Source organism: Lissotriton vulgaris, chromosome 3_1, assembly GCF_964263255.1.
Source record: "Lissotriton vulgaris chromosome 3_1, aLisVul1.2, whole genome shotgun sequence".
NCBI classification, from domain to species: Eukaryota; Metazoa; Chordata; class Amphibia; order Caudata; family Salamandridae; genus Lissotriton; species Lissotriton vulgaris.
The window spans coordinates 1,134,080,288-1,134,105,304 of NC_141689.1; the positions used below are offsets into that span (position 1 = coordinate 1,134,080,288).

The 25,017-nt window shown below is 43.0% G+C and overlaps 1 protein-coding gene across 1 annotated transcript in view; it reads right to left on the bottom strand.

The window, feature by feature from the left end:
• The window catches only part of EGF (epidermal growth factor), a 529,267-nt gene that overhangs the window by 68,422 nt on the left and 435,828 nt on the right, over nucleotides 1-25,017 (bottom strand). Inside the window, exon 20 of the mRNA XM_086961608.1 lies at nucleotides 19,444-19,608. Within this exon, the coding sequence (XP_086817734.1) occupies nucleotides 19,444-19,608 (165 nt within the window). The remainder of the gene's footprint in view (nucleotides 1-19,443; nucleotides 19,609-25,017) is intronic.

A 25,017-nucleotide genomic window follows, 5' to 3' on the forward strand; every position in this document is an offset into this window, starting at 1 on the left:
AAAGTGCCCAAAGTTAATTCTATATGATGTCGCATGAGTTTGTATTGCGGTGTTGCCAACGTTTTGACCCCTCAATTCAGGACAGGTTGTGGTCCTTGGGGTGGGGTCTTCATCAGGACAGTGGGAGCACTGGTATATCAGATGGGGGACAAGATCCGCCGTGCTCGATGTGATAGTTGGGCTTGGAAAAGCTCTCTTGTAGAAATGGTAGCAGTCATTAATTACTGGTACGTAACTTGGAATGAAATTGTATATTCAGCAAAGGCAGGTCTGCAGCATGGTCCGCTTGCAGTTGCTCGGAAAAAATCCCCTGGTGCCTCAACAACCGACCTCGGCTCAAATTCATTCCTAATTACGTACCAGTCATTAACGACTGCTACCATTTCTACAAGAGGCCGCTATGTTATTGTGGTGGGATACCTTATGGGACACAAAAGAGCATTTGTTTGCCTATATGTCCCGAATGTTGGCGATCCAGACTTTTTCGGGTCATTACATCTGAAAATACAACAACTAGACGCAGATCACATATGTATTGGGTGGGACTTCAATCTACTACTAGATCCGGCAAGGGATGTTACATCCACCCTGTGGACACTAAGCACTGCGCTCGCCGCGCTTTGACACAACTATGTGGTGACCTAGACCAATTAGATATTTGGAGCCATTGTCGTACTGGAGAACTGGCATGCACACATTACTCTGCTCCACATCACATCTGGACGCGGCTAGATTACTGGCTTGTGTGTCCTGCACTGGTTGCATGGTTCAGGGCAGTCCAGCACTTGCCCAGAACCCTATTGGATCATTCATCGGTGTTTCTGACCCTTAGGTTTCAGAGGCTGGGGGGATGTGAGAGACAATGGAGGTTCCCTAGTCAGGCACTGCTAGATAGCGTATTTCAGGATGAGCTCCGGGAAGCGCTGATTGAGTATTTCGATATTAACACTGGTTCGGTCACATCATGGGCTACACTCTGGGAAGCCTTTAAGGCATATATGAGAGGGGCGTGCATCTCTAAACACGCTGGGGTCCTGCGGGACTTGAGAACTATACTCAAACAGATTGAATAACAGCTGAGCGCTCTGAACCAGGAACTTGTTGAGAGCCCAGACGGGGATAGGCAGAGTTGCAGGCTGACATTGCTGACAGAGTTCAGGGAGGCGGCAGAGCACGAAGCACACTTTCTGAGTAAATACTCTACAGCGCCCCGATACGGCGAGGGTGAAAGCCCGGGCCGCACGCTTGTGAGATTGCTGCGTTCCCCCTGTGGTGCAGTACTGTATTACGGCACTTCGCACAGCACAGGGGCAGCTAATCACTGGCACTCCAGATATCCAAGACAAGTTTCTGAGGTGTTATTCTCAGTTATACACATCACGTATATCACACAGCGAGGAAGAATGATATAAATATCTGGCAGAAGTGGTGGTGGTGTGGCTAGAAAAAGCAATGCAATCATTTCTTGCAGAACCCATCTCCAAGGATGAAATTATAAGTGCCATTGATGCCATTAACAGCTCAACAGCCCCGGGCCTTGACGGGTACATAGGTAACTTCTATAAAGCCTATAAGAATATACTGGTCGCGTATTTACTGGAAGTTTATAATGATGTTGGTGGAACGGCAGGTACTGCCTCCCACAGTGCGCGAGGCGGTGATTATATTGCTTCCAAACCCAGGAAAAGACCCTTTACTATGCGGTTTCTATAGGCCTCTGTCGTTGCTGAACCTAGATTATAAAATACTGGCTAAAATTATACGTTTGGTGATACTACTCGACCGGTTAAACTTACCGGTTCAGTTGGGTTTAGTGCCACACCGGTCTTCGGCTTTGAATCTTCGAACTTTATTTGCCACTATAAACAGGATCGACCCCAACATCCTGGCGGCGGCCGTGCTTTTAGACACGGAAACGGCATTTGACTCCCTGGATTGGCTGTTTTTCCTAGCAGTCATGAGAAAGATGGGCATGCCAAAGGGCTTCATTGAACTTACTGCACTGCTTTACATCTTACCCACACCAGGCTTAGATTAAATGGCACGCTCTCCCCCCAATTTCAATTCACACGCGGCACTGGATAGGGCTTCCTTCAGTCACCGTTGTTCTTCATAATAGCACTCAACCCTTTGGTTAGTCGCCCACAGGAGCGGGACTTACATCATGGGCTCCAATTTAAAACCGGGCCACTGTTAATATCACTATATGCGCATGATGTAGTCCTGTACGGTCGTCGACCACAAGAAAATCTAGATCCCTTAATTAGAGAAGAATTCACTTCAGCAGCTTTTTTGGTTTGGCTATACACTGAAGCAATTCCGAGATATTCCTGGTAACACCCAGCACAGCTAGATGGGACTGTGAATGTCTGCTGGCATGGTGTGATGGCACCACTAAGTAGTTAGGGATTCATTTACACACATTGGCGGAGCGACTAAACTATGGTCCAGCAATATACACCTTAGAACAATAGGTAGAGCGGTGGATTATGCTTTCTCTCTCACTGGCCGGCAGGGTGGCTCTTATTAAAATGATAGTGCTTCCTAAGTTCCTGTACCTGTTTCAAAATATACCCATTCCACTCCCTAACACATTTTTTCTTACGCTACGCTCACATCTCATTAGACTTACATGGGGCAGTAAGAAAGCAAGGGTCAGCTGGGACAATTTGACCCTCCCATATGAAAGGGGTGGTCTGGGGGTCCCGAACTTTCAAATGTATTACTTAGCAGCGCTGTGCAGTTTTGCGTACTCATGGTACCACCCGAATGCACGCATTACCCACTCTAAGCTGGAAGCAGACCTTGTGAGCCCGGCCCAGCTAAACACTGTACTACCCAAGGGCTTCCCCAGAGACACGGTTGATGTACAAACTGTCTCCACGACTAGCTGGGCTTGGCGGAAGCTGGCAACAGTTACTGGGGGCTCAAGTTATACTATTCGGCTATCCCACTCGCAAACAATCAATCAGTACCTATCACTGTAGAAAAGATAATTCAAAAGACACTCACTACATATTCACTAGGTACCATTGGCAATATTTTTCCGGGCGGACAGATATTTCACAGTGCAGAGGATGTGAAATACACGAAGCATCCTTTATGGATAAATTCAGACTTAACAGACTGCTCTGCGCACTTAAAACCCTGTTGTCCAAATGTCCCCTAGAATCAGAATCATATTTGCCTTTGACAATCCTGATTACAAGTGCATAGGGAGACCACTTCGTTTAAAAACTGTACAAAACCTCTATTTCACTGCTACCATTCAGAGAAACCAAAATCTGTGCTGTCAGGGAACTCGTTAGTAGACACTCTATTGATGACTCACAATGGGCCTTCTGTTGTTCACAGATTAAAGAAGTCTCTTTGAACAGCAGGCATAAGTTGCTGCACTTCAAGTTTCTGTGGAGGGCATATATGTCGCCACCAAAACTTCATTCCATAGATCCCTCAAGACCACATGTGTGCCCCAAATGTGGGACACACTACGCAGACTTAGCCCATATGACCTGGAACTGAGTGAAAGTGGCTAATTACTGGAGGGGGATCTATGTGGCCCTGAGTCGGATAACTAGTTTGGACCTTCAGCCTACCCCACAGGTCGCCCTGCTGGGGTACGTTCGGAATATCCCTAAGCAAATTCGTCATTACACCTCAATAGCATTATTACTAGCAAAAGAGAAAAAGCCATAGCCTGGGGAAGCAAGCGTATCCCTACTGTTAAGGCATGGCTAAATAGTCTTATTTACTGCAAAACAAACAGTGACTTATTTTCCTCCACATTGCCGGAGACATCCAGGCCCAAGGATATATGGGGGCCCTTGAAAACTTACTTGTTAGAAACTGACCAGACCGCCTCATCCCAGACTCTGTCTGGGATAGTTCCCACTGGAGTGAGTTGAAGATTCTCCCACTAACTTGGGGATAAGATGTAGCCTTACGGCTAGAGCGGTCGAACCGGGTTCGAGTCTCGGCAACAATGATCAACATCCTGTGATTCTGGGCAAATCACTTAATCTCCCCGTACCTAACAAAAAATGAATGTGTCCATCTGTAATGAAACTGGTGCTCATGTAAAGCGCTCCTATACCCGATGTCTCGGGTCTAGTTCAAGCTATATAAAACTCTCAAACAAACTTTAAAAAAAAACTTACGATTGGTCAGTCACGAAATACATGATAGATACATTTTGTGTAAAACGGGGGGATTGCTGTACGCGGAGCTGGCAAAAGCATTATACATGGTAAAGTGGGTTTCATCTATGTTATATCATGATTTTTTTCTAAAAGTCGCATTGTGGATATATACCAGAAGGCTGCTTGTTTTATGACAAAATGGTAAATAAAGTAAAAAAAAATAGGATAAAAAAATAAAAAATACTTCCAATGGAAGCCATATACAACAATTCATTAAATACACACAGAATTGTATAAATACATACCCAATCTGGGTGACAATATCACAAGAGATGGAGTAGCCATTCTAGGACACTTTGTTTTCCAGCATATCAGCTACCATTGGGGAGATTCTCAGTTACAACATATAAGTGTTAATTGAACCTAAATCGGGTACGTCCTAGCCATCCCTATCAATTGTATATAAGCGGTATTATAAATAGGGTCTCTAGTTGGCAGACATATGCTACCTCCCCAAGTAGGGGCCACCACTCTAGTTAGGGTAAGCTAGATACAGACTTAGAGATAACTTGTGCTCACCCTCTGGTAGCTTGACACAGAGCAGTTAGGCTTATCTAAAGAAGCAATGTGTAGAGTATTTGTTCAACACACACACACACACATACATACACACACAGTAACACAATGAAATCCACACTAAAATACTCCACGCAGGGTTAGGAAAATAGATTAGTATCATATGAGTAAATCAAGATCAAAACAACAAAAATCCAATCAATAGAACCGGAGCTATACATTTCTAAAGCTAAAATCTAAATATAATGCTTAGAGTCATAAAGTGCCAACCGGGGACATCTGGTGATGCTAGCCTGTGGTAAAACCAAAGGTCGGGCTGACCGCGATGGAGGGCAGGCCAGCTGCAGGACTCATGCAGGTCCTGCTGAAAAAGCACCTTGGGTGGAGGATATGTCAACAGTACATCTTAAGGGTGCTTTAAGGAATTCTAAATGTTAACCTATGAGAGGAGTAGGCCTCGCTGTAGTGAAAAACTAAATTGGGCGTTTGTCACTACTAGGACATGCAAAAAGGAAAATTACATATACTACCTTTTTACTTATACAGCACTCTGCTCTATTGGCTACATAGGACCTACCTTAGGGGTGTCTTAGGTGTAATAAAGGGGGAGCTTAAGGCTTGGCAATGGGTTTTAAATGGCAAGTCGAAGTGGCACTAAACTGCACACACAGGCCATGCACTGACAGGCCTAGGACAGGTTTGAAAGGCTACTTGTGTGGGGGGGGGGGCACAATCAGTGATCCTGGTCCACTAGTAGCATTTAATTTACAGGCCCTGAGTATATTGAATGCCCCTTTAAAAGGGACTTACAAGTAAATACAATATGCCAATTGTTTCTACACCAATGTTACCATGTTTAGGGGAGAATGACAAGCACTTTAGCACTGGTCAGCATTGTTAAAGTGCTCAGAGTCCTAAGGCCAACAAAAAGATACAGCAAAAAGAGGAGGTTAGCAGGCAAAACCTTTGAGGGAATACCACCCTAAGGATGACAGGTTTATCATGTGGAAATACTGAAAGTTGGAAATAGGACTTTCGAACTTTATTAAGAAAAAGAAGAACAGTATTTTGCATGTCAAGCACTAATCACGGGGTAAAGAATTATTGACATGAAGAAATCCCTCTCTGCCTTCTTAAGGAAGACTGCTCAGTGGTCCATTACACCACTGGGGTGAAATATCTCTGTGTGGCTGACAGGGCCATGTGGTGAGCTGAACTTGGAACATGGGTTCTGTCTTCTCATACCTAATGATGGAACAGGACCTGAGTCATCCTCAAACTCCTGAAGGTCTTGCGTACTACTGTCTTGAAGATAGCTGTTGGAAATTTGCCCTTTCTGCAGAGTCAACCCAGATTATTGCCTTATACTGCTGAACCCGTTTTTTGTTGGCCATAGGACTTGGTACACTTTACCCCTGCTAAACAGCAGTAGGGTATCTGTGCTTTTTCCTTTAAACACCGCAAAATGCATATACATTCTTGGCACATTTAATTTACTTATAAATCCCTAGTATATGGTACTACATGTACAAAGGGCCTGTAAATTAAACTTATTGTGTCACTCACTAACAAAGCTCCATAAAACATGTCTCAGGTGTGCCATTGCAGCTTGCAGTTATAAACTGCCATTTCAATCTGGCAAAAAGAATAAACTTTTTGCCAGGTTGAAAAATCCTTATTTTTTAATACTTTTAAGTCACCGCTTAAGGTAGGCGGCCCTAGCTGTTCATAGGGCAGGATGCATCGTATCTAAATAGTAGAACATGTATATGTAGCATTTTGCAAGTTTCTGGGGCTATCTGGGAGTGACCTGCTACACAGGACTGTTAATTGTTGACTGTTCATGGCGCTTCCGCTGGGAAATGGGTATTGTAGCCAGACAGTAGACAAAGCGATTGGGTGGGGACAAGTGCTAGCAATTGGGTGGGGTCAAGTGTTAGCCTTCCCTTGACAGGATGACCTAGCGACTGCTTACATTTTACAGGGGGCTTCAACTGTCATAGGTAGATGCAGCTAACACTTAGGGCTGCCTCCTCTCTTGTGCAGCTAGCCAGTCGGGCTACAATCACGATGGGTAGCTTATGCCACTAGAGTCACATGTCTACTGGAGGTTTACATATGGCACGTGAGATGTACTTCAAAGGGGCGAGTACTGGACACCAAAACAGCTCTTCTGTATACACTGTCTGGCTGCTGAAAGGCCCGCTTTTGCTGTCTGGGGATACAAGGAATGCCTCAAACTGGATTTTGGTCTTAGATATGGGAGGACACTAAGATTAAACAGACAAAAGGTGATGGGAGGAATACTTGCAATTTGTCCAACCACTAGTAATTGCTTGGGGTAGCATACCAACCACAACAGGAACAGCCCAGTCTGAACTGCCTAGCCAAGTCCTCTCTGAATCGGAACACAAGCAAGCCAAGACTGGTTTTGCTTTAGCTGGGGCTCTTCAGTCGGATGGAGCTTGTTCCAGTGGCACAGTGAGCAAGTGACCCCTAGGCATGCCCTTAGCCACTTAGGGCGGTACATCAAACACACAAAAGGTGATGGGAAGAACGCTTGCAATGTAACCACTGGCAAGTGCTCAGGGTACCATTCCAATCCATCATTCTTTTGCCCACCATGAAACCTCAGCTAAGACCAAGGCATTTGGAAATCAGTCTTTTTCATGTTCCATTAGGAGCAGCTCAGCTGATCTGCCAATCCTGGTCCTTTCTGAACCAGGACACAAGTAACCCAAGACTGGTTTCACCGTAGTTGTGGCTCTTCAGTCGGGTGCAGCTTAGTTTCAGTGGCACAGTGAGCAAGAGAAGCATATCTGGGCATTCCCAGCCACTTAGGGTGGTACATAAAACCCACAAAAGGTGATGGGAGGAATGCTTGCAATTGGTATAACCACTTGCAATTGCACTGGGTAACCTTCGAGGATTACAGTAGTACACTCCCCACATTTGTTAGGGAGTCCTTAGAGGTAATTCCCACCCATTAATTCATGCCAGGCATACATCTGGCACCTCCAGGCACCCAGTACAGGCCGCTTCTAGCCCTGTGGAAGAACAGAAGATGATTGGATCTGCTGTTCTGATCTGAGAAGACCCTTGTAGATTGAACCAGTTCTCCCTCTTGTACCAAGGCCAAAGAAGTGGACTTCAAGGGTCACAATAGTGACCTCCTGTTCAAGCTAGAGGAACACAATAAGTTACAAGAGGTCTAGTCCTTGGACAGCCCAGCTGACCAGTGGCAACTGAACCTAGACTGAACCTTGCTATGCCCTCTACTTATCACATGCTGAGTCTCTGCTTGCCTCCCCTGAGGTCATCGGGGCTTTAGAAGTGCACTCCAGAGGTGAGATTGGGACTTAAAGGACTAATGTCAGAAGACATTTTTTTTTAACAGGACAGACCTGGTTAGTGTATCTGATTTGCTCTCTCTCTTGTGGTCAGCCCCCAATGTATTCTAGGGACCAGATGTACAAAGCATTTTGCTGGTCGCAAACAGAACTGGTAAAATGTATTTTGCCATGTGCAGAAGGAAAAATGTGACTCTGTAATTTGTTACTGAATCACTTTTTGCTTTTTAGGATGGGATGTGTTTGGGCAGTCTGTCCAAATACAGAATAGCACTAGTATGTATGACTATTTTGTTACCAGGAATGCGGTCGCAAAACATTTGTAGTTACCACCAACTTCAAGTTGGTGGTAACCCATTTGCAAACGGGAATGGGTCCCGAAGGGACCCCTTCCCCTTTGTGAATGTGGGCACCAACATTTTTTAAGAGCAAGCAGTGGTCCCACGGACCACTGCCTACTCTTAAAAAATGACATGGTAGCTTTTCATTGTCATCTTTAAAATGCATCCCTTTTTCTTTTATGTAAAACGGGCTGCATTACAAAACAAATTACATTGCTTTATTTAAAAAGCAGTCACCGGCCTGGTGGTCTGCTGACCCCAGCACACCACCATCCCTTTGATTGTAGCCATTCACAATGGGTCGCAAATTGAGACCTGCCTCATGAATATTGATGAAGGAGGTCAATTTGTAACCAACTGCAAATCACTAACAGTGTCAAACACACTGTTATACATCACAATTTGCAATTTCCTAATAGCGAATTGCTAAAATTCACTATTAGGAAATCACAAACATGCAATTTTGTACATCTTGCCCTAGGTCATCTTCTACCATGACCATTGGCTATTATAGGCACTTTGCCTTTCTTGACACTATTTTTATATAAAACTTTAAACATGTATATCTCTGGTTCTGTGATTGGATTTTAGTCATTTTGGTGTCATTTTGTTTATTGATCTATACTCCATTTGTCTAATTAGCTTTGGGATTTCTATTGTTTTCAATTTTGAATTTATTATTACTGTTTTAATACTGCATAAGTATTTTGCACATTGACTCTAAGTTAAGCCAGACTGCTTTGTGCCAAGCTACCAGGGGGATAAGCACAGGTTTATTTAGTGACTTTTGTGGTTCACCCTGATAAGTTATTTGAGGTGGGTTCCCCCCCCCCCCTCAATTGAACCCCAGTTTAAGACAATAGCTAATTTCTGTTCTGTTTTGGGTGTTAATCATCCTTCCACTGCAGGCAATGATTAAAATGTTTTTGGTGGTGATATAAGAGTCTGGAGCTCATTAGCATCAGTTACACTTCCATCAAATTAAGTAGGGTCCTGTACGTGTGACTTCAGGTGATGAGGGATGTTTTTCAGATTGATGGCTCACCCTACACTAATGATTTTCAAGCTCCTTTGTGCCGAGTCCTTCCTTGAATAAAATAATGTTGTAGACCCACACTCTAATGACAGAACTAATAATATGTTCTCATAAATACATTTTAAATATTGTGAGTCATCTAAAACATTGCACTTTAGCTAGCAATTGATACCCAGGTGAAGTTTTTGTTAAATTTAAAAAAAGGTGCTAGATTGGTTGAGATATAGTGCAGATTATTTCTGAATACAAACTCAATTGAAGCTGTCTCCCTGTGATCTTTTTGGATTGGAATCCAGGTTGAAAACCACTAACATCAGTGGTAGAATCTCTGCTCTAGGCCAGTGTTGCCTTGTGTGTTAGATACAGGCCATTGCAGGTTTAGGATAACACTGCACAAAATTTATTTAGATTTAGGGCTTGGCATAAAACTCCTCTCCGTTTGTGGAGTTCGGCAACTCCGCGGAGTACACAGAGTTACCAATAAACTCCGCTTTCTGCAATGGAGCTAAAGCTTTTTTTTGTTAGCGCGCTCAAAATGTCCTTTTGCACAGGTGGTAGAAACTTTCCAGGCACTCGCGATCGCCCGTCCGATTTTCCTAGCTGTTCGCGGGCGGTATGAGATTGGCTAGCTGACTGCAATATGTCAATCGGGCGCGCCAGTGACTTCCGGCGGATGTTTTCTGCCATATGTGATCAAGAACGCGCAGGACCTACCACATCTGCAACCTGGGGAAGATTTTTTCCTCCAGAAGCATCAAAACCTTTACGAACATGGACATTTGATGTTGTTTTTTTTTTTACGAGAAGTCCTTTTTTCCTACCTTTTTCCCAACTAGAGGTAAATGCCCCCAGAGTCTCCAACTTCCTGTCAGTAGGCTCCTCCCAGTGCGTTGTCCATCTCCTGGTCACTTTTCATTTGGATATGGAGCTGGAAGGATTATTCTTTGTGTCTACTACATATACCATTGATTTAATGACTTTGTATTTGTGATTTTACAAGTAATTTGAAAAGCTGGTGTTGTTTGTTTGATTGGGGCCATGCACCGGATTTATTTGTACTTTTAATCTATTTTTAAAATGTATAGGGGTGGGTGGCCTGTAGTTTCAGTAGGGACCTAGTTATTTCTTTGTAAATAATTTTTCTTTCATAATGGAAAAATGTTGCACGTCATTACATTTTCTCAATTTTTTAAAATACATTTGTAATATTGATTTAATTCACTAGGTGGTCTAGTCTGCTAATCGGCCTTACAGCCAGTAGGCCCTGTGTAAGTCATGGGTGCATGAAGCAACTGTTTCTGTGGTGCCTGTTGAATTGAAACAGCATTTAGGCCATGGACGAATTTGCATTAAATGACAAAAAGTGTTTTTTGGTGGTATTTCATGGTTTTAGTCCCCTGCAAACAATATTTAGGGTGGGGTAATGCCTTTGGAGGATGTGTGCTGTTTTAAACATTTTTAGCCCTGTTAATTTTCGTTGTTTGCATTGCTGAATTAATGCTGTTTTCCCTGTGTTACCAATGGCTCCTTTTCTGACTGGTGTGTGTGTGCCATAGGCCACTATTTGGCTTTGTTCCCCATGTGACAATTGAAGAGAAACCCCAAGGCAACTATAGGCCTATAGGTTGTTTCAGACCTAGTCAAACACAGACATGCTATTAGGGACTCAGTGTACACATGAGATCATTAAACATTCATTTATTCAATACAAAATTCTTTAAAATCATCCTAATACATATATCAACAATTTCTAAGTTCAGCCGTGTGACAACATCTCATCATAACTTACATAAAAGTAACACAGAATATAGTAAACAGACATGAGCATTTTCACTGAAAGCAATGAAAAGATGGTAATGACAAATTTACAAAAAAGATTTTAAGAAAATACATTTTGCTTTTAAGGAATAAACACTTAAATCAGGTGGCTGAACGACGGGTCTCCTTAATGTCTATGTGCGTTTCAGTGTACACGGCGCCTTCATCAGGAAAGCCACAGTAATTCCAAATGTTTACAATTAAAATGCACAACGGATAGGAAAGTAACAAGTGCGCAAATTGTTGTAAGGGGCTAGACAATCGTGGGCAAATATATTCATGATGCTTGAGCCCAAGCTTGATGTTCCGCAAATCACACTTCAAGATAAAGGAGGTTGTCCTAGATCAGCTGAGTAATCATGTGCTTGTGATATGAACAAAGAGACTCATAAAACTACAAAAGTTGTAGTGTTACATGCAAGAATGGGTACGTAGCCCACGTACGGACAACTAGGAAGATTGTCCTGCAGAATTAGATGGATTACTCTTCACACGGGTCAGTAAAGAAAAAGTTCTCTTAATATATCAGTAGCAGACTAACCCAACATGCGTGGTTCAGCTGCATGGTTCGACGGCAGCTCAAGGAGTCGAAGGCATTAAGAAGACCCATCATTCAGCCACCTGATTTAAGTGTTCATTCCTTAAACGTACAAATTATTTTCTTAAAACTTTTTGGGTGAATTTGTCATTACATCATATAGTTGCCTAGGGGTTTTTCTTCAATTGTGGTATTTCCTTGCCCTATGAATCTACATTAGTAGCAGGGGGTCCTTGTTTTTCTACTTTGTTCACCATGTGGCCTGGAGCCATTTTGTGTAGTCAGTGTCCATTGGCCTGCATGTGCTCTTTATTTTCCAGGCATCCTGCTTGTTGTTCTGATCATGTGGGTGGCGGCCATTTTGTGTAGGCAGTCAGTGTGCTTTTGCCATAGACCTGCATTTGTTTTTTGTTTGTGGTCATGCCTTCTTGTTGGCTGTTGGTTTTTTTTGCATGTGATTTTTCTTCTTTTGTAAAGGAAAAATGTTGCACAGATTAGTACATTTTCTCCATGTTTTTTAATAAATTTGCTGTATTCTTTTAGCGCACTATTTTGGCCTAGTCTGCCAATGGAAGGAGCCTTGCAGCCAGTAGGCCCAGTTCTAGACATGGATGAATGAAACCCAACTGTTTCTCTTGTGTCTGTTAAATTGAAACATCATCTAGGCCATGGATGGCATTGGATTAAAATACAAAAAGTGTTTTTTGTGGTACTGCAAACAGTGAATAGCTTGGGTATTGCCTTTGGAGGTTGTATGTTATAAATTTTTTTAGTCCTGTTGATTTTCGGTTTTGAAATTTCTGAATTATCAATGTTGTGTTCTCTCTGTCTAACTATGCCTCCTATATGTGTTCCCCATGCCATGTGGCAGGAGCCATTTTGTATAGTCAGTGTCCATAGCCCTGCATGATGTTCATTGTTTTCCAGGCCTTCAGCTTCTTGTTGCCATGTGACTGGTGGGCGGTTTGCTTAGGCAGTCAGTGTGCTTCTGTAATAGGCTTGCTTGTTTGTGCCCATGCCTTCTTGCTGGTTGTTGTTGTGTGACCAATGACCATGTTGCTGGGGACCAGTTTGTGTAGCAAGCCAGTGAGCTTTCCCCACAGGCCTGCGTGTGTTCTTTTTAGTTTGTTTCCCATGCCTTCTTGCTTGTTGTTGCTCATTTTGTGTATCCAGCCAGTGTGCTTTTGCCATCTGCCTGCACGTCTTCTCTTTGTTCCCAATGCCTTCTTGCTCAGTGTTGTTGTTGTTGTTGTTGTTGCTGACCATGTGGCAATGGCAAGCAGCTATTTAGTGCATCCAGCCAGTGTGGCCCTTTGCTTTGCCATATGTGTGCATGGATGGTTGAGCAACAAGATAGTAATGTTTTGCTTTTCTTTTGTGACAATGCAGTGTTTCAGGTGACTTGTACAGCAGTGTAATTAGAATGTAACATTTCTTCTGCAGTGTGGCCATTCGGTCTGGCTGGTATTTGTGATTGTCAGCCATTTCTATGAATATGGCATTGAGAAATGATTCCTCAACAGAAAAGTATCTTCATTATTGCAGTTACCGTGTTATGCTGGACATGTTCGAAAGCATCCATCCGCTATGTTTGATCTAAATATCGTCTTCTCTGGTTAAGACAGTAGAGTAGGAGGTAACAATAAGTAGGGTATGCATAAGTGATTGTGAACCATTTATTATATGCCTTTATGGGCTAGTGGATGTTGCTGGAGGTGGCACTGATCACTTATAATAATAATAATAAGAATAATAGCCATTTCTAGAGGCACGGCTACCTCAGAAGAGGTGTTCCGGCGCTAATAGCAGACTAGCAAGAGGTTCGAGCCGGCCTTAATGACTGGATAAAGAGCCAGGTTTTTAACGCTTTCCTGAATTAATTTTCTGTTTCCATCTGTCGAAGGTGGGCCGGCAAAGAGTTCCACAGTTTCGCTGGTGCTACTGAGAAGGATCTGCCATCTTGCCGGGCTTTGAAAAATGGTGGAACCCAAAAGAATCGCAGGTAGTTCAATCTCATGGCCCTTTCCTGATGATATAGCTACAGCCTCTGCCTGAGATAACCAGGGCCTAAGACTCTGGTGGCTCTAAAAGACAGAATCAAAGACTTGAACTCTATCCTCCTGAAAACCGGAAGCCAATGGAGCTGTCTCAGATGAGGGGAGATATGCTATTGAAGGGATTTCCTGCTGAATCAGTCTAGCCGCAGAATTCTGAATTATCTGTAGCCTGCGGTCTAGGTATGCAGGTAACCCCAGATAAAGGCTATTGGTGTAGTCCAGCTGTGAGGTCACCAGGGCTTGGACCATAATCTTCCAGCAGTCCTCCAGCAGAAAGCGTTTGATTTTCCTAATGGCTCTTTATTTCCAAAAGCAGATTGAAGAAACGTGACTCACCTGACTCTTAAAAGAAAGGTATTTGTTGAGTCTGATTTCTAGGTTTCCCGCTGAATCCACCAGAATTTGTGGTGGATTCCGCTCTGTAGGCCACCAAAGGTTTGACAGAGGGGGAGATGCCTGACTGAAGAGCAAGACTTCCCTCTTCTCTGCATTTATTTTTAGGCAATTCTCATTCATACATACCGAGATTTTTTTCAGGCTTTCCTTGAAATTATGAAAGGCCTCCCCCGAATGTTCTTTAAAAGAGAACACCAGCTGCATGTCATCAGCATAGGAACAAACTTCCCGCCTCATGACTTAACAAGAATTGCCCGTGGGGCAAGGTATATATTGAACAGCAGCGTGCTCAGCGTAGAACCCTGAGGCACCCAGCATATTAGAGGTTTCTGTGAAGAGATAAAAGAATGCAGAAACACCTGCTGCAAACCATTCTCCAGGAACGTCTGCAGCCAGGCCAAAGCTGTTCCCTGCACACCCACTTGATTCAGTCTCCTGAGCAGAATCAGGTGTGCGACCGTATTGAATGCTGCCAACAGGTCTAGTAGTACCAACATCACAGAAGAGCCTTGGTCCACAGACTCTCGCACAGATTCGGAAGCTTCAAGAAGCGCGGTTTTCATACTGTAACCAGCTCTGAAACCCGACTGGGAATCATGTTGGAGGCCTTTAGTTTCTAAAATTCTGCCAATTGCTTCTGACCTGACTTCTCCAGAATTTTTGCCAGAGCTGGCAGCAATGAAATAGGTCTAAAATTACTAAGCACCGCAGGGTCGGCCTCAGTCTTCATTAACAATGGCAGCAGGAATTCTTGTTTCGATGCAGCAGGGTAAATACCAAATTTCAAGGAGGATTTCCAAAATTAGATTTAATACGGGATTTAGCAAAGGACTAGCACTCTAAAAAACTGTGCAAGACAAGCATCTCTTGGGGAGCCCGACTTGCACTTAGACAGCTCCCTTAGTGACTCCTTTGTAGACAAAGGGGGAAATTCTGACAAGGCACTGAGGGAATCTGGGGTCAGTGTTCACAAGAGAGTAGGGAGTTGTGCTTCTAAGAGAAACACAGAATAAATGTTCATAATCTTTTCTTCGAAAAAGTCTAACAGGCTTGAGCAAAGAGCAGGAGAGGGCGAAAACGTACTATCTATGGCTCTAGGATTTGTAAAGGTTTTTACAATCTTAAATATTTCTTTGGTAGAATTATCTTAGTTCTTAATTTAAATTTGAAGTATTCTCTCATCTTGCTACACTTTAGCCTGTGACATTTTTTTAAAGCCTCTTTATAGAGGCCTTTTGCTGCAGTATTGTAAGCCTTTCTCCAGGACCCTTTAAGTTTCTTATAGAGGCTCTTCTCTGTTTTTAGTTCAGTAGAAAACCAAGGGCCAAAACTTTTAGGTCTAATAGATGTAGCTGGCCTAAGCGGGGTGACTGTGTCTAAAGCAGTTGTAACCCATAAATTAAAGGAGGAAGAATCACTATCAGGATTACCTGTGAGCTGTAGCATAGCTTCTTGGAGTGCAGGCCACCGGGCCTCTTTGGTAACTTTTCTCCAATTTCTCCTCATAGCCTTATTAGTCATGAGTATTGGTGGCCTAGACTCTAAACTAAGAGTGAAAGGTGCCAAAAAGTGGTCCGACCAAGTCAGACGCAAAGGAGCCCCCACTCTAAGAATAGGATTATTTGAAAAAATCAAATCAAGCATATGGCCTGCTGTATCGGTAGGTGCGGTAACCAGTTGCGAAAGATTAAGGCCTTCTAGTGTTTCCAGAAACTGGGTCACCTGGTAGCAGCTTTCATCATCCGCATGTAAATTAAAATCTCCAAGAATTGTTAGATTAGCATATTGTAAAGAAAGTTGAGCGATAGTATGGCAAAGCTCTAACAAGTGGCCAAATGGGAACTCTGGAGTCCTATATAATAACAGCCCAGCCAAGGAGGTTGATGATGAGATTTTGACACAGAAGGTCATAGCCCCAATGGTCCCAATAGGGCCCAGTCTCCCAGTGCTGATTTAATCTTTCCTTAGGATAACTGCAACACCGGCACCCACCCTATTACTGCCGAAATTAGCACAGACTATCCGAAAACTGGAGGGAACAGTAAGCATCAGATCAGGGTAGAACCCTCCCTCAACCAGGTTTCAGTTAGAAACATAAGATCTCAGGAATTCACAACTAGGGAAAGCCAGATGTCATCTGCATGATTCAGAAGGGACCTACAGTTAACCAAGCAGGCTTGAATATTCAAACTATCAGCAGTCGGGTGACCTCATGGGGCAATATTTCCTCCATCCCACCCAAAACTTACATTCAGCTTAAAATTGCATGCACTACAGCAGTACTTGTCATCCCTCCATCCCCAGATCCAGCCACGCCCTACCAGTGCAGACATCCTAATTCATATTCAGGAGCCAGTCTTTGGATCAAGTAATGCTCAGGGAGCTGGAAATTTGGGCAGAATGGCTGGCGCTGGCGCGATCCGGACGCGGATGGGCACAAACGGGCTTACCTTTGGCACACCTTCGGCGAGCCAGCAGCACGTCTGCTGCACGTCCACCTTACGGCTCCCATTAAATAAGAGCTGAGGCAGGCAGGCCAAACAACTAGACCACCAACCCTGCAAAATCACACCTTGCCAATGTCCCAAACGAGACGAGTAATATTGGTGCTTCCCTTGAGGCAGGAACTAGGGAAGCAGAAGCCCGGTCCTCCCCGAAAGGTAAAGGGAAAAGCAGTTACACAGTGCCTTTAAAAACTATTTTAAAACAATAAAACTTAATTCTGCACCCTGCAACATGAAGCAGTGCAGAAGACAGTTATTTCAAAAACGAAGTTCATGCATAAATAGCAGCAGGTCATATAATAAACGGAACACTAAGGAGCTCAGAAAAGTCAAAGCGCCCAACTAAAGTTAGCCCTCGAAAGCCCGCTGTGTAGAGCACTATCATCTGCTGACCATTCTACTCAGGATTTATCTAAATATGTTTGCCCTCTATTTAGGTGTGATTTACCTGGTGGGAAAAGTTCTCCTAGCACATTCTTTTATACTTCTAGGAGAATTTCAGACATCTTTGGATCTACAGGATGCATATGTTTACATACCCATTTGCCAGGAGGAGAGACAAATGAGATTTGTTGACCTGGATTAAAAGTGGCAGCATGAAGACCTATCCTTTGGCCTATAGTCATTTACCTGCCAGTACTCTTGGGATCCTCCTGGCCTTCTATACCGTTTATTGTGCACGAGGAAGACAATACATTGCTTTCCTTTACTGGACTTTGAGAGGTGAGTGGGATCTCCATTGTCAATGGCCTTATATCCTCCAGGACAAATGGCCCTCTTCTGTCCACCTTAGATTAATTTGTGTGTGTGTGTTAAATCCTCTGGTTAGTCAAACAGATTGAGAAGTTAAACGCGATTTACCACCAAATGGAATTTAGCCAGTGGTTACATGGTCTAGATACAGATTCCATACAATGGTCACTCAGGTTTTTTCTGGTTCCTAGTGAGATTTGTAATTGTTGTCACAGAACCCTGGAGCACTGTTAAAATACCTGAGTGTTGCTGCACTTCGGTAGGTAAAGGCGTTGGTAATAGCTAAAATAGAAGTATTTAAAATGTCTAGAAAGTCCTCAGAGCTGGCATATTCATGGTTTAGGTTGTAAGCAAATGTTTAGAGGACCATGTTTTTGTTTCCAGTCATCTACAGACCTCTCCACGAACCAAATAATATCTTTGTGAATATTCATTATTTTTACATAGCCCAACATGGTTGAAAAGAAGAAGCAAGTTGCACTTCTCTGGAAATGGTGTCCACCCTAGCCGGGGCTGTCTCAGGGTAAGGTACCCGAGTATCATTGTCTAAATAATATCCGACATAAATATGGGGCCTAGGTATAGTTTACAAAATGTTTGTAGTACTGGTTGTAGATTTTCTATCATTAACTACATGGCAGCGAAGTTTTAGGGATCAATATTTAGGCCATGATATTTATGTTGGACCGTATCCCTGTTATTGATATTCTGATATAAAACCCTCTCCCAGAGCTCCCTTTGTTGGACTGCATAATGTGTGCCGTACCCTATCTTTTCGACCACCTTGATTTCAAACCATATAGCAGACAGAGACAGTCTTTTAGATTTACATCTACATGTAAATAATTACGTTCTTTAGGCCTCAAAAGGGGTATGAAAAGCGCTATATAAATACCATTTCTGTACTATCCAATAATATTGATAATAGCTTAAATTGACCATGGAAAGCCTTAACTCTATCACATGAGGCACGGCTTCAACTGCTACTTTATTGGCGCATGGTGGAACATGGAAAACAAGCCTCAAAGGTAATCTACAGTGAAGTGCTTTACTCTGGAAATTAAATGATTACACCCACTATTAACAACCATACAATTAAAAAGATCTCTGTTCATTATGATAAAAGAGAATATTTTACTACAGGTTCTTAATGGGCCTTTCTAAATAGTTATTATGAGAGCACAATATACCAAGGCCCGTATACCAAGGCCCGTATTATGCACATGGCGCATTTTCAGTGTTTGCGCCGGGTGCACCTTTTAAAAGGTGCGTCTAGCGCAAACAATGAAAATGTGCTGCATTGTGGTGAAGGCTGCTACATGTTTTCACAGTGCAGGCGGCAACTCGCCTGCAATTTGAAGGGGGAATAAAGATTCCCTTGTAGGCGGATGCAGTGGGTGACTACACCCGCCTGAAAGGGGATATCTGGGGCAGCCATGGGACCCCCTTTGCCCATCCAGAAGGCTGCCATCAAGGGGCACACTGACAGTATGCCACCTTTTAGTTGGCACACTGTCAGTCTGCCTCCTGATGGTTTCTTTGTATCTGCGCCCACGTCTGTAATACCGCGCAGGCACAGAGGCAAAGGGCACTTGTATAATATGGCCCAAAGTATTTTTGAAACAGGAACACAATAAAGTAAGGCCCATCCTCGCAAACATGCCACCTCCGCTGTTGCGGATTTCTTAAAGCTTAAGGTTGGACAAACATTTAAAATGCTGAAGATGTTAAATGATTTTCTGGATAAGTATTTGGGATATATATCTCAGAATCATTAGAAGAATTTCACAGTACAATATATTGCTTGCATATAAAGAATGCATTGCATTTCAAGGAGAAAGTGCTTTTATAATTGATCCCTCAGGACCACGTAGATCTGCCATTTGCTTACCTAGCTCGGTCAGTAACTATTCATGCAGTTTGTTAAAGCTTCACCTGTAGCAGTACATGATGCAGGATCCTAGGCCGAACAGGAGAGCCAGCGTCACCGTGCAGGCAGCAATGGTAATGTTGCGTCTTTCCATTTTCTCCACATGTTGTTGCTCCCACCAGTTCAAGTCACTTTCATGGCATCGCTCTCCAATATATCCCACCACACACCTGAGTCAAATGGAGCAAAGGACAGACGTCAGCAGTTGCAGACAAGGTGATTGACTGCCCCAGTTTTAGTTCATGAATTGGGGTGAGTGGAGAAATCAATTGTGAAAAGAGTAGTTGCATAATGGCAAGGGTTGATCTCTTTGATAGCATCCCAGAAAAATTGTGCAAAATCTCATCAAAAAAACACTGTGATATTTTCACAATCAGATCTTAGCAAAAGTATTTTTTTCCAAAAGAGATAATATATTTAGCCCAGGGCCTGATTTAGAGTTTACTTCACCAGAAACGTGATGGATATCCCTCCCGGTGTATTACAGGTGCCATAGGATATAATGGACTTGCCTATTTGAATAGGGAACGGGGTTCCCCCTCTTAATACCTTTTAAAATTAAGTGTATCAATGCACTGTTCCTGGAATTGCAGTCACAAACTATTAAACAGTGATTGACCCCCCAAAGGTTCTATAACCTGCTAACAATTAGGAAGCAGTCCTGATTGGACAGCTTCCCCTTTGGGAATTGTGTAGAATGGCTTTGGGGGGAGGAGGCAGTAGTCCAGTGGCTCCTGTTATATCAGGGCATGCCTGCGGGTCATCAGGCTTTATTCTTCGATACCAACGACGCAGTCTTTCAATGGACTGGCAAAACAGTGCTCCCCCGGCCACATACACTGCCGACACTGGAGTCTGTCTCTTCCCAGAGTGACCGACGAAGCTGTTCAAGAAAGTCTACATCAAAGCGCTGGCACAGTTCTTGCTCTAATTGGCAAACTCAACCACAGGGTGACAATACATAACTTGGATAATAACTTGGATGACTGTGTTGGCTCCGGATGGATTCTGGCCTCGGCCCTGCGCCTGGAACCTGACTCTGCACTGTTTTACTTCCGTGGAATTCCTCTGGCCTGATTGCCCCCAAGGCAGTGCATTTCTGAAGCTTTCGGAGACACATGTTTAGGTGTGCTCGAAGTTTGGGGCTCCATTGGTTTGGGGTTCCCCTGGGCTCCTGCTGGGGCTCCGGGGGTCCCCCGTGGAGACAGATGCTTCAGGTTCTGATGAGGTATTGGGGTGGAGGGGGTTATGTTATCTATTGGGGTTTGTTGTTATGTTTTCCCCTGGCACGGACACAGATGCACTATGACCCCCGGACACTCTGGCTCCACGTGGTTTCCTCCCTAAACAGCGATGGCCAAGCGTACATATAGTGATGGGGCCAGGACGGTCCGCGCCATGGCATGGAATCTAAGGGGTCTCTTGGACAAAATCAGACTGGGTGCAGTATTACAACAAGCTAGCGGCTCGAGATGGACATATTGCTGCTCCAAGGTACTCACATGATGGATTCGAAAGTGCCATGCCTGACATGGATATGGTTTGGTTAGGCTTTCCACTCTGGGTTTGTTCGGGGTTCCAGGAGCACAGTGATTCTTATTCATCGAAGGGTTCTCTATAGGCCTACTAAAGTGTGGACGAACCGGGGTTGGAGGCATCCCCTAGTGATGAGGCTATTGCATGGGGAGTTACTGGTGATAGGCAGTGTTTACGCCCCCCTCCTCTGTGCCCAGCATTTGTGAACAGATGACTTTGGGTGGAGTTTTCAGTTGTGGTGGGGGATTGGAGTGATGGCACTTGGGGAGGACAGATGGCATACACTCAGACCCAGTCAGAGCTCCAGCAACTCCATGTTGCGCCTTCTGACGTCTTCCTTGGGGTGGATGGATGCATGAAGGGCCTATCGCCCCATGAAGCCTGGCTATACCTTCTCCTCTGTGGTCCACTGGTCCACTTAGACTATCTCTTTCTCCCCAGCCCTCCTATCCATCGGGTCTCAGTGGTTATGATTCTGCTGCACAGACTGTCAGATCACTCTCCCGCAGCCCTCATGTTACATACTGTTCCCCACGGACCCCTGTTCCAATAGCATATGTCATCCTGGCATTTAAATAACCCAGCGTTCACTCACTGAATACTTCTCTTTTAACAAGGATATTGCTCCCTCTGGAGTGGTTTTATAGGAAGCCATGAAGCCCACTTTTTTGGGGTAGACATTAGTTTGCGGGGGAAACTGCGCCATACAACTGAGAAGGTGATGGAGTTAGAAAACCAGCTGCAGGCCCTAGAGGACACAGTCAGTGGAGGTGGATAGGTCCGGCACAGCCTACATTTTTCCCAGCTGGAGAACCTACTTCTAGATGAGGCTCGGGCGGCTTGGCAGACGGTGCAAAATCAGGTATATCGATAGGGCGACAAGTCTCATAAAATGCTTCACCACCTATGTCAGATCACATAGAGTCCAGCGCCATTGCTCTGTGATGCGGGGGGGCAGCTACGTTTTGGTCCCCGGGGAGTGGCTCAGGCATTTATAAAATATTATGGGACCCTTTATGCAAGATGACCTGTGACCAAATTATTGATTTTCTATGTACCATTCCACCCCAATGTGGGTAGTAATTAGTGCGTAAGTGGCTTGATGAACCAATCACGGTATAGGAGCTGACAGGGGCACTAGCGCGTCTCTGCCCGGGCTGAGCTCCTGGATCTATGGGTTCCCATGGGAGTTCTTGAAGGCCAACATTCCACAGTTGGGAACCCACATGCTGAGGGCAATGCGGGACGCCGTTGACGCGTCAGTCCTTTGGTCTGATTGGCAACATGAGTAAATAGTGGGTTTCCACAAACCGGGTCATCCTCCCGAGGGCCTGTCTTCATATTGACTGATCTCATTATTAAATGTTGAAGTTAAACTATTAGGCAAAGTTCTGGCCGATTGCCTCCTTTAACATATAACTGACATGGATCACCTAGATCAGGCCGGCTTTATGTTGCGACGGTCGACCCATCATAATATTAGACGAGTCCATAATACACTGCTCATGGCACTGGACCTAGCAAAACCAGAAGCCTTCTTATTAGCCCCCATAGATAAAGTCTTTGACTCTATTGGCTTTAAATACCTCTTTATCCTTCTGCAAGCCCTCAACCTAGGCCTAAGATTCCTCGACTATATCCGTTTATTATATCCAGATTTGTCAGTGTCTGTCCACGTGGTGGGTGAAGTATCTGATTCGATACGCAGAAGCACTAGACAGGGGTGTTTGCTGTCAACCCAATTATTTGCGCACTTTTTGGCCACTGGCAGCATGGGTGAGGTTGGACCCCCTGGTACGCGGGTTTGACAGGATTGCCGAGATATCTGTTAGAATTGCCCTATACGTGGATGACGTTCTGTTTTTTCTTACCGATCCAGCATTCTCTTGTCCGCTGATTCAGCAGATGTTTGGGGTTTTTGGGGCGATTTCAGGACTGTACATAAACCTGACAAAGTCGATAATTTTCCTAGTTTGTGGTACCTACGGGTGTTCAGGGGATATCAGAACTGGCCTGGCAACTAACCCGGGCTGTTGAGGGTGAATGTCTGACAAAATATCGAAGTCACAATTATCGATATACAAAAATATCGGAACCAAAATATCGATGCCAAAAATATTAGAATCCTATCCCTAACAAGGTAAGTACAAATATATCGAAAAAAATATATAAAATGACAAAAATATCGTTTTTTGTAAAATATTGTTTTTTAATATAAAATAATTATGTAATATTAACAAAAATATACTTATAAAGTAAAACACATATTTAAAAATGTACTATAATAGTGAAAATTAATACATAATTTAATACAAATGAATATTAATAAATATATAATACATGATATTTTTTCCATTAAAACTATATAGATATAATAATATAATAAATTACTAATACATTTATACATACATAATACATTTATATACATTAAATAATCATATGAATAACAATTAATAACAACATAAAAGTAATACAAAACCAAAATACATTTTAGATAGCGTAGGAGTAAAAATTACTATTCCCACTCCAGAGAGTGCAACAGTAGGGAAAGTGTTGGATAGCGTAGGGGTAATAATTACTATTCCAACTCCAGAGAGTGCAGAGAGTGCAACAGTAGGGAAAGTGTTGGATAGCGTAGGGGTAAAAATTACTATTCCCACTCCAGAGAGTGCAACATTAGGGAAAGTGTTGGATAGCGTAGGGGTAACAATTACTATTCCAACTCCAGAGAGTGCAACAGTAGGGAAAGTGTTGGATAGCGTAGGGGTAAAAATTACTATTCCCACTCCAGAGAGTGCAACAGTAGGGAAAGTGTTGGATAGCGTAGGGGTAACAATTACTATTCCAACTCCAGAAAGTGCAACAGTAGGGAAAGTGTTGGATAGCGTAGGGGTAACAATTACTATTCCCACTCCAGAGAGTGCAACAGTAGGGAAAGTGTTGGATAGCGTAGGGGTAACAATTACTATTCCCACTCCAGAGAGTGCAACAGTAGGGAAAGTGTTGGATAGCGTAGGGTTAACAATTACTATTCCCATTCCAGAGAGTGCAACAGTAGGAAAAGTGTTGGATAGCGTAGGGGTAACAATTACTATTCCCACTCCAGAGAGTGCAACAGTAGGGAAAGTGTTGGATAGCGTAGGGGTTAAAATTACTATTCCCACTCTAGAGAGTGCAACAGTAGGGAAAGTGTTGGATAGCGTAGGGGTAACAATTACTATTCCAACTCCAGAGAGTGCAACAGTAGGGAAAGTGTTGGATAGCGTAGAGGTAAAAATTACTATTCCCACTCCAGAGAGTGCAACAGTAGGGAAAGTGTTGGATAGCGTAGGGGTAACAATTACTATTCCAACTCCAGAGAATGCAACAGTACACCCATAACCCACTACAGAACATATTTATCAATTATTCAATTAATTTAAATTAAATTAAAAAATCTCAATTAATTTATTAATAAATCCTACTAATTATTAATTATTATACCATAATTAAATTACTTCCCACACTATTCCCCTATAAAACCATAACCCGCCACAGAACATATTTATCAATTAATCTATTAATTAAAATTAATCAAAAAATATTCTCAATTAATTAATTAACATTTCAAACTAATTAATAATTAAGTTAACATAATTAAATTACTTCCCACCCTATTCCCCTATAAACCCATAACCCGCTACAGAACATATTTATCAATTAATCAATTAATTAAAATTAACTAAATATTATTCTCTATTAATTAATTAATAATTCCCACTAATTAATAATTAATTTAACATAATTAAATTACTTCCCACCCTTTTCCCCTATAAACCCACAGCCCGCTACAGTACTAAAACACAACTTTTAATTTCATTACATTAAAAATACATGATAAAACATAATAAATACTATATAATATACACTAAATTTATTTAAAAATCGATATTAGTAACATCGAAATTATTTACTTCGATATTACTGACATCGATATTTAAAACTTCGATATACTAATATCGAAATTAAAAGTGTCGATATTACTTACCTTCTATATTATGTCC